At 38.4% G+C, this 11243-nt stretch overlaps 1 protein-coding gene across 1 annotated transcript; it reads left to right on the forward strand.

The window, feature by feature from the left end:
- The first annotated feature begins 92 nt into the window (after nucleotides 1–92).
- BPNT1 (3'(2'), 5'-bisphosphate nucleotidase 1) lies at nucleotides 93–10247 on the forward strand. The gene is made up of 9 exons (XM_015620757.3): nucleotides 93–326; nucleotides 3492–3616; nucleotides 4200–4304; nucleotides 4563–4670; nucleotides 5214–5262; nucleotides 6257–6348; nucleotides 7327–7524; nucleotides 8390–8495; nucleotides 9663–10247. Exons 2-9 carry the CDS (start codon nucleotides 3500–3502, stop codon nucleotides 9809–9811), a joined length of 924 nt encoding a protein of 307 aa, XP_015476243.1. The 5' UTR covers nucleotides 93–326; nucleotides 3492–3499; the 3' UTR covers nucleotides 9812–10247.
- The last annotated feature ends 996 nt before the right edge of the window (nucleotides 10248–11243 follow it).

Here is an 11243-nt window from a genome sequence, read left to right on the forward strand (position 1 = left end):
CGCCGGCGCGACGGGCCGCGGCAGGGGACACGCCGCGCCGGACGGCGGCACGGAGGCTGCTCCGCGCTCCCGGCGGGCCGGGCGAGAGCTCGGGCCCCGCCCGGAGCCGGAAGGATTCGGGGCGTTCCGAGGTGGTTTTATAGGGGTGGCGAATCCTCCCTAAAGGAGCCGGCCCCGAGGCCTCGGTGAGCGGCGGTGCTGGGGCGCGGGTCCCTCCTTGGCAAGGGGACGGGCGCGGAGGGCTCGGAGCACACCGCACGCTGCCGGACATCGGTGCCGGGCCGCGGGGGCCGGCGGAGATCCGGGGAAAAGCGAGGCTGGACACGGTGAGTTGGCTGCCGGGCCGGCAGAGCTGCTCCTGCCATCGCCGATAGCCCGCGGTGGGCCTGGCCACGCTCCGCTGGGTGCATTGGCAGGCACTGCTCCTAAATCCGCCTGTGCTGCCCTGCAGGCACTTTGCCTCCCGGAATATTCACGGCAAGAGAATCGGGACCAGGCTTCCCTTTTCTTTCTCTTTGGTGAAATGAGGTAGCACAGCCCTGTCCCACTTGGAAGTCTGTAGGTGAACAGCAGTGGGATTCCCAACCCCGAACCCTAACCTGTTTTCTGCTGGGTGAATATTGCTCCTTTACATAATGGAAACTTTATCTTTTAATAAGTGTGGGCCGAAGTTTATTGTAAAGAAATGAGGAGCTCTGGTCGCTTAGACATTCCAAGATGTCTTAGAAGAGCTCCAAGAAAGAAGTCATGGCTTAGCACTTGGTTTTAATGACATGCTCTATGTGATGTCCGCTTTCTCCTTTCATCAGGCAGAATCATAAATTTGGAAACTGGAAGTTTGCGTAAAAAAAGACTGAATGGGAACGGTCAACAAATCTGTCATGTGTGCTTTGACAAACTAATTGTTGTCAGCCTGTAGTACTTATGTACATCAGAATTAAAAAGTAGAACAAGAACTGGAGAACTCATCAATTTTAGTAGGTACCAAAATAGGCTGATTTGTCAAGACCATTCAACAGTTTGGTTGCTAGGCTAAAAGAAAGGAGGGAAAGTCTTTAGAGGACAAAGTGTGTTTTGAAAATTATACCAATTTAACTTGAGGGATAATTGCTGAACAGCATTTGTAAACTGCGCAGTTTTCTAGGAGTCAAACTATTTTTATCTAACACAAGCAAGATATTCTTAAGTGCCTTATGGAAGTATACATTAGACATTGCCCTCAGCAGAAAGAATGTGCCATAAATGTATAAATAAGTTAATTTGAGATTGAAAGGTTACAGAGGTGAATAACTCAGAGGCAACTATTGCATTCACTTATTGAATCAAAAAGGTCCAATACACCAGAAGATGTGCCACACAGGAAATCCAGCCCTGTAGAAATTTAAGGTACCTCTGCACTAATGAAATACTTTGCATTTCATCAGGTCATGAGGAGGGGGGGTGTTGAACCTCTCATTTCAGTTTCCTTAAATAAACCTTATTTTTTCATAAAAATATTTTAATTTTAAGGTTTGCCAGGAGGCTCTGGGTATCCCACAGCAAGTATATTTGTTTGCCTTAAGTATAGCCAAGAAAAATATACCTAAGAAACACCTTGAGCCAGGCTTCAAGAATGCAAGATAGTATTTCTGTATTGTTTTCTGAGTATTTTGAAACTTTATGCAAACATAAAGTAAGTCAAGACTTTAAAACAATTAAGTTTTCATCTCATTTTATGAAGCAGGATCAACTGTACAGTAAAAGGTCAATGACTTTTTTATGAAAAGCTGAACAAAAAATGTTAATTATGTTCATCTGATAATTCAATTCTTTAATCCAAGCTTCCCATCTAATATGCTACTTTTTAACCATTTCTCAGAAATTCTCATATTCCAGATATTTTTATTATGGAATTAACTATATTCCTTCCTGTTAATTTGTTTCACACAATGGCATAGACTTAAAATAGTGTGTGGCTTTCCATGTGTTATACATATTTGCTCTGCAACTTTCAATTGTTTGAGAGCTGCTTTTTTTCACAGGTAGCATTTCCAAAATTTCCTCTGTAGCCATTGCTGCCTGTCCAGGGTTACTTTGGGTATGGACCTTGGCTGTTCCACAGAACTCCAGAGCACTTTGTTCCCGTCCAGCAGCTGGAAATAATAATTAACCTTAATTAACCTTAGCAACGGTGCTTTTTGAATACGCTTGCACAGTCACTCTACTCTTTCAGCCTTAGAGTGCTTCTGACTTTACTGGTACAGGTATGGTGTCAGTAAAGTGCTGAAAAAGCTCTTAAATCAAGAAATCAATAAACTGGAGATTCTGATACCTCTGACATTGCTGTTTTGTGAACAGCCATGAACTTGATTTGTCAAGGAAGAAATGAAAGGTGTTGTATAATGACCTATTGCTACTTAAGCAGTACTTGCTGCAATTGCCATATTTATTATATGATTGTCATATTACACTTCCCCCATAATATATCTTCTTCTGTGTAGTGATCAGTGAGTTCCTCTGTGTTTTGTTTTGACTCTGTGCTCAAGTGTTTCCTTGGAAGTGTGCCATACATGTGAGGCCAAGCCAAAAAGTGTGTCATCTACACAGACAGAAACAACTGATAGGAAAACATAAAAAGCAATTAGCTTTTCATTTTAAAAATGCAATGTGGTTATCAATAGTTCTTTTTCCTGAGTTAAAGAAAAGCTGGGAGGAGTGTCAGCCTTTCCAAGGGTGATAGTTATTCTACTTGGTAACTGAAGACCCGGTGAATTGCACTGGTTTGTGCTGGGGAACAGATGAGAAAGACAATGCAATAAGAAGAATGACAGGAGATGGAGTGGTGAGGAGAGGCAGGAAGATGTAAATTGATTTCCTTAAAGAAATAAGGAGAAATTAAACAAATACAGAAAGGCTAAATTCAAATGGTCAAATTTAACTTCTGCATACAAGTTTGCAGTATCTGTGTATCATTAACCTACTTTGTGTACACAATTGGCCAGCTACAAACCCCCATTTTATAGTTAAACGAAGGGGAATAATAAGTGAAGTTGCTGATGTCATCCTGTCTGGTAGTCTTATGCTTGTGCTTGAGTTCTGGGTACAAACCAACTGCAGGTTCAGTTCTGAAAAAATGAACTTATGTTCAAAGTGTGCAAAAAATGAGTACTGTGTGTAGACTCTTCTTTTTCCTAATACTTCTGATAAGAGTTTCTGCTGCTGCCTTTGTTCTTTTTTAATGTCATTCTATTTCAGTGAGGACCAGATTCACTGTAAGACAGAACATGCATATTTGCAAGGTCTTGTCTACAATTGCTTTACATCTTTGTGTTTGTTAATTGTATTTTTAAAAAAAGCCAAAGCTCACCTCATTATCACTCACTGGCAGTAACCCACTTTCCCCTTTCTGCTCAGTTTAAATTGTATCTGTTTGAAATCTTAGCTAAAATACTTCGGCTTTTTTCTTCTCTTGAAGAAAGAAATGTTCAAGTTTGCTTTTTGTTTCTTTTCAGCATTTAGCATGGCTTCTCCAGCTCTTCTCATGCGTGTGGTGGCCTCGGCATACTCTGTTGCAGAAAAAGCTGCCACAATTGTTAGAAATGTGATGTCTGCAGGAGATCTGGGCATAGTGGAGAAGGTATTACCTTTTACTTTGTTCCAGTTTAATTTCACTTGTTAATCTTGAGTTAGATACAAGTCAAAGTGATATTCTTAAAAATCAGCCACTGTGGGATGAAATCCAGCCCTCACCTTCCTCACCACCACCTACCTAAAATATTCCTTTTTAAGGGATTAAAATAGCCCTAGGGAAGTGTCTTTTGACCAGTACTTCTAAACAATATTTGTACATTGAAAAGAAACACCATCATTTTGTCCTGATTTCCCTCACAAAACACAAGGTTTGCATAGCACCTCAGAATTCATAATAAGGTATAATTCCTGTTAATTTCTATACCTATGTTCTAACTTTTTTAGTACAGCTTAAAATACTGTGCTCTTGATGAATTTTGGATTACAATAAATCAGTGTTTGATTTCCTAAAACAAAAAACTGCAACTTCTTGCAGTTTTTAGCTTGCCTCTCACAAGGTCACTTACTGGGTTGAAGATTTACCAAATTAGACTTCCCTTTCATTACAAGTAGATATATTCAGAGTGCTGTATGTGCCACTGTGCTGGTGTATTTTTTTATTACACAAATTCCTATCCACTCCTGGACAGGCTGGACCCAATGACTTGCAGACCAAAGCTGACCGACTGGTACAAATGAGCATTTGTGCTTCCCTGGCACGGAAGTTTCCCAAGGTGACAATCATAGGAGAAGAAGTAAGTACCTGCTCAATTTCATGCTAACATGAAATTATCTTGCTGTAGCTTGTGCTAGAATTTACTTTGGCTGGGTTGAAGAAAACATTGGTTTTAGTTAAAAAAACAACCCAAAAAGCAACAAACAAAGGTATTTCCATCCCATTTCACATTTTCATTTAATTAGCTTTATCAAGCTGCTATCAATTACACAGCTCTAAGGCAAACTGAGGTAAGCTCAAAACATTTTTCTAACAATTTTATGATTTTGTTTGTTAGGAACTGCCCGCTAATGATGTAACTGAGGATTTAATTGAAGATGGTCACTGTGAAGAAATACTGAAGAAACCTTGTCCTGCTCAGTACACAGGAATCAAAGAGGAAGAGGTAATGTGGTAACGTTAGGCCTATGTCTTCATATTTTACAATATCTGTACTACTTTCTGATTTTAGTTAAGAGTATATAAGGGAGAGAGGTTTTCTCAATGTTGCCAACTTTTATTTTCTGTTTGAAAACTGAAGTGTAGTCATGAGAATCACACCTCCAGAGCTGAAAACACTACATGCTCCTGTGTCCAGTAATGGGAAATGGAAATTGGCTTCTTACAATTCGTGATTCAAATTACTTTGGCAGGAATCTAGCTTGGACATAAGAAAGTAATCTCATTTCCATGTTGAGTTTAATCCTTGGTACTTCTATTAAGAGATTTACTGAGACATTTCAGTCAGTTTTTTGGTTGTTTTTTTTTTGTGTCTGTATGTGTAAAATACTACTATAGGCTTCAGTCATAGAATAATGTTAAAACTTTGGATCTCTGTGTTTCCTTACTGCCGCAATGAAATAAAAGCACTAAAGTAAAATATATACTTTGTGTGGTAATTTACATGATTTGTATTTGTTAATTTTTCTTATTTTTTTTATTCTTAAAGCTTGTAATATGGGTTGATCCCTTGGATGGAACCAAGGAGTACACTGAAGGTTGGATTTTCTTTTAATTCTGTTGATAAAAAAATATAGCAATGTAATAAAGTAGCATATACATATAGATAGTTTTATCATAAAAGCTACTTACAATAAGGTTTCATAAGGCTGATATTTCTGTACTTTTTGAGTGCTTGGAATGTATTTGTTCATTCCATTCGGTTCTTACCAGTACTGAATATTCCTGATGGGCTACTGAGTGTTGACCAGTTTTTATCATTTCAGAGCACAAAAAGTTGCCTTTGACTGCTGGCAGGTTGTCTTAAGTTTAGTAAAATTTACAGTTTTGCATGTCTTTGAATTAAATGACTAAATCTGCCCTTCACACAGGAATATGCTTGATTATGTTTACATACTCCTCTCAAACAACCCAAATACCACAGCTGTACTTGTAGCCCTTTCAAAATAAAACAAACATCCTCCCACAAACCACAATTCCTCAGTTATGGGAAGAAACTGTTTTCAGCAAAGCCTAATTTTTATCCATAGAAATAGACCCTAAAATGAAAGAAAAGAAAAAAAGAAAAAGATAAGCCTCCAAGAAACAATATGCTGAAACCTCACTTTTGCCTTCTAATGCATCTTTTTGTTGATCAATGTAAAATCTTTTAGGCAGATTTTTCCCCCTTTTTGGGGAAAGAGATGTACAACTGTCAACAAACCGCTAGTTTTGTGTGGTGTTAAAGAACTCCCACCACAATTACAGAAGAATGTCACTATATACTGCTGTGTGGTTTTATCTTTAAACTTCCTTATAATGTGTTAATTATAACATAGCTCTATAAAAAGAACTCTATCTGGGGCATTTTTTAGCAGACCTCAAGGCTAAATGACTAAAAGATTGTATCAACATCTGAAAATCCTGATTAGTATTTGCATTTTTAAGACAGAACCCTGCATATTGATTTGTGGACTTTTACTGAGGATTTATGTTTTTATTAAGATCTTTCTCTTTTTCAAGCATAACTACATTCCTGATTTTTCTGTCCAGGTCTCCTTGACCACGTAACGGTTCTTATTGGAATTGCCTATGGAGGCAAAGCAATAGCAGGAGTTATTAACCAGCCATATTACAACTACGAGGTATTAAATCATTCATTTATTTAGAAGCATTGTGTGATTTCTAAATCCTAAGACTCCTAAGCCATTTCAGTTAGCACACTTTAAACTGAAAAGTGATGTGTAGTGGAGTTAATGTTGTAATGTAAGGTACTGGGCTTTTTAAATTAAATATATATAATTTTAAACAGTGGATTCCAGGGACTGGATATCAGGAACATACTAACAACCATACTGAATCCTGAGCCTTGTGTACTTCACTAATACAGGATATATTACATATACACTGTGCAAATTACTACAGTCCTTATAAAGTGCCTACTTCAAAACAAGTACAGATCAGTGGTGCTGCAGTCTTTGCTGGAAATTCTTTAGTAAATCTATGCAGTGGGTGCATTTACAATGCATGGTAACTGCCATAAATCTGCAGCCCTAAATAAACCAAGCATAAATTGTCACTGACAGCTGGGTTAGAGTGTATCATGCCAGGCTGCAGGTAAAAGTCAGGATGGCAAACCTACAGGCATTAACACATTTGGAGATTATCTCAGTATTATTGGGGGAACTCATGATACAGCCTGATTAATTAAACTTATTGGAGTTTAAAGAAAAAGCCCTTGAGCTGGTGTAATGCTATTGTGTTCTGTGTGACATGTATCACAAAATATTTCAAATTACAAGATACATTCAATTACAGATTGTGCCCTGAGTACAGAAATATACAAATATTAATCTGCCAGTCACTGGAAGCAGGATGTAATGCACCGCCACAATGTCACAGATAAGAAAAGGGTCAATGATGTCATTGCCTTAGAGAGAAAGAGAGCCAATTTCTCACTCTGGGCTCTCAAGTAGTTCTTTTTAAGTGCTACTGTTTAAATGCACAGCCCAATATTAATAGTATACTCCCTGATATGCCAATATGCTTCTAGGTACCCTTATCCCTTTATGCTTTAACTGCTGATCAGTGTGATTAACCATCACTCTGTACCTTTTTTGTAGGCAGGAGCTAATGCTGTGCTGGGCAGGACAATCTGGGGAGTGCTGGGCATGGGTGCCTTTGGCTTTCAGCTGACAGAAGCACCTGCTGACAAACACATCGTCATTACCACCCGCTCCCACAGCAGTGCCCTGGTGAATGAGTGCATCACTGCCTTGAACCCAGACCATGTCATCAGAGTTGGAGGAGCAGGAAACAAGGTATGAAAACCCCAAATCTTCTGTTTTTACTGGGAGGTGGCACCTTTGGAAAAAAACCCAAAAAGTCTTTTTAAAGAAATCATTTGCTTACTTGCATGAATATACAGGAGTGACTTCCTCCACCTTCTCCAGCAGAACTTCTCTTCCTAGCATTCAGTCTACTGTGAGGTTGAGAGAATTTGGCACAGGTGTATTTGTACCAGTGGCCATGCTGATCATGGCTGAGGTCTGTCTTGCCCAGTATTCTGTTTTCAGGGGTGAAAATAAAAAGTTGTAAGACCAGAAAGACTAAATGGAAATTCAGTTTAATCTCAATTATTAGACATGTCCTCCTGTTTGTAATACAGCTTTTTTTCCAATTATCCAGCAGAACATTTGAAAGGACAAAAATATAAGCACACAGTGATATTTCCTTTGTGAAATTTCTCTGTGTACAGGGAACACTCATTTGACATAGGTTTTAAATCTTAGTTTTCTCATAACCACACCCTCTCATCTCTTTTCTCCAATATAGGCAAGGCGCAAAATGGCACTAACACAATATGTATATAATTTCCACTTTATTCTTTTAGTACTTGCACAAGAAATTTTTGCACAAGGATTCTTGTTTCTGAAACTGTGAGCAGATTTTCATCTTATAGACTGTATTTATAACAATCAAAAATAGTGAATTGGGAATGGTGATACAGTATAGCTTCTAAATCTTAATAACATTACTTGTAATATCAATTAGGAAATGGCTGGTGTTCCTTTCCTGACTATCAGTACTTAAATAAACAGATTTAATCCCCACTTCCTGGTGTTATTTCTACCCATTTCTAAATCTCTAGATCCTTTACAATGATTGCAACTCTATTCTTAACAGATCATTCAACTCATAGAAGGAAAAGCATCTGCTTATGTATTTGCCAGTCCTGGGTGCAAGAAGTGGGATACATGTGCACCTGAAGCTATCCTACATGCTGTGGGAGGTAAGTTCATAGCATTCAAAGTTCCAGGATAAGTCAAACTGCATTAATTTGAAGTTTGTTATGCTTTCCATTGAAAGAAAAATGACAATACATGTGTCAATAATTGTCACATAATTAAAAAAGCCAAATCCCCAAATTTGGGGTATATCCATTTTAATATTTTCAAAACAGTGCTCTTTTTTTTTTTCTGGTGCCTACTATCTCACAGTAAAATCTGCTGTCCTACTAACTGAGTATAGTAGTTTATTATTAGTAACATGTTATGTAATATGTGGACATTGAATTCTAAACAAACACAAACAGGTCAAATCATGCACTTGTTCTCTGGGTGTACAAACTCCAAAATTGAGTAATTCATGTAATTCAATAGAATTAGTGGTCTCCAGCCAACATGAGACATTTCACTTTTGTAGGGGCTAAGGGGTTGAAAAGTTATGAAAAGACTCACTACCAAGGATTTGCAGTAGTATTAATTTTTTAAATTCTTCTTTTCACATTAATTGGCCTTTTACCACCATACACTAGAATTATGGGATTTGATTCCTAAATTTTGTCAAGCAAGGATAACAGGCTTCATAATGACACTATTGAATTCCTTTGCAGCCTGTAGTGTTCATAACTGGGATAATTTTGAACAGGGTTAGCTCAAGCACAAAGCAGCCCAACCAATCTGGGGCAGCACAGTGCTGTATTTAGCCTCTTTGGTAGGTAGGAATCTCCTAGTTAAATTAGCTTGAGTAAAGATCAGTGTTGCTCTTGCTAAGTGATTTCTAAAATCTCATTTAAAACCAGCTGGTGTGTTTCTACATTATGTTAGAGCTTGTGGTATAGACATACCCTGGTTTTCACTTGAACTGAGGATTTTTCTTTGCTGCTTGTCAATGGCCAATGTAAAAGCTACTCAAGAAGTATTTTAAGTAATCCATGAGAGATGTTTTCCTTTTTCTGAGACACAAAGAATCTAAGTATTGTTGAAAACAAAGAAATAAACTCACTAGCTTTTTGATTTCAGTCAATATAAAACCTGTTGTACTTAAACTGGAAGCAAAGATACTTCACATCTGAAGACAGGCATGTGAAGACTGCTTTTAGTTATTTCACTTGAACTAATACATTCCAACTCCTTTTTGCTGCAATATTTTTTTTCTTTTCTTCTTTGTTTTGCAGGCAAGATAACTGATATCCGTGGAAATTCATTTCAGTATAACAAGGAGGTGAAACACATGAATTCAGCTGGAGTCCTTGCAACTTTGAGAAATTATGACTACTATGCCAGTCGTATTCCAAACACTGTGAAAGAATCTCTTGTGCCTTAAAGCAGGGAAGAATCTTCACTTGGCCTAGAAGGCTGAGAAAATGAGCTTGGAAAAAAAAAAGGAAGAAGATGACTGAGCTTGAAATTCTGTTTCATAGAATCTGAACTGAATTCTTTCAGTAAGGTGTTCAATAATTTCAAAATTATACGGAATCTTCAAGTATCTGTTGGATCAGATTATTTGGCTGTGTTGAGCAGTTGAGTGTTTGACATCAAAGCAGTCACGTTTCTTCAGTAGTTGTTTTCTATATTCTTTGGGAGTTTTCTTTCCTCATGACTGTGTGTCATATATTGCTAATCATAACAGTACAGACCAAAAATCATCTTCATATTCTGGGCACAAAATCATGTTTAGTCATGTACCTGATCTTGCTCAATGGTTTTTATTTTCAATAAGGGTTATTGTGTTAAATACAAATGGACTAAGGATTTGCCTGGGTGGATGAGCCTTTTTGTTATAAAGTTGCCAGTTTTGATTCTTAGAAGAGCATATGATTTTTTTTGGGTCTGCACTGAGTTTTGGGATGGCCAAGACTGCTATTTGTTGGATTGTCTGAGTTTTGCAAGAGGCAGGACACAATGCAGCTGGGCCTGGAAATCTCAAATAAGGGTTCATGGATCACTGGATTCATTGAGAATCAGCAAAGTGTACGTACAGCAGGGTTCAGGACAGCTCAGTTGGGAACCCAAGGAAGCATGACAAGGGCAGGAGTTCCTAGCACCTCTATGATGATTTGAAATGCCTTTGTCAGGGTTTATGCCACTGCAGTCTTGGAGCACTTTGGGCATCCAAAGTCAAGGTCACTTTGGCATACTTGGGAATAACAGAAATGCCAGACCTTGAAATTTTCCATGTCCAAATTCTGAGATAAACCAGGTACCTTTCCAACAGCCCCAGAGTTGAGGATGTTGACAGTAGCACTTCCCCCTCCTGTGGAACACAGGCATGTTAGAGGAGGGGAGAGAACAGATCACCTAAAATTATTAAAATTAACCTAAAATTAGGGGCCAAGATCACCTAAAATTGACTTTGAAATTGGAGATCCAGGTTCAATCAGCTTTCCCATAGGTGTGGCTGTTAGGAAAGCAGGATTCAACTTCCCAGTCCACTTGAATACAAAAGAGAACCAGCAGTAAATTACATATGACTAGATAAAACTGGAAACTTAGCCACACTCTTTTGAAGTCTCTTCAAGTCTCTTCAAGGTGAATTTAGGATTTTGGAATTACACTCTTGAACAAGTGAGGCATCTGTACCCCTTCTTTTCTCCAGATGTAGTGACTCGAGCCCCTTATTCTCAAATGAAGGAGTCCTAGGTCCTCCTTTTCCCTAACAATGTGACACTACTGAGGCATGCCATGGAGAGATGCCAGTTTCAACAGACAACACAGATTTGCTTTTCTTTCTGTTCTTCATGTGGACTAAAGAGTGG

The sequence above is a fragment of the Parus major genome, chromosome 3 (genome assembly GCF_001522545.3).
Source record: "Parus major isolate Abel chromosome 3, Parus_major1.1, whole genome shotgun sequence".
Classification (NCBI taxonomy): Eukaryota; Metazoa; Chordata; class Aves; order Passeriformes; family Paridae; genus Parus; species Parus major.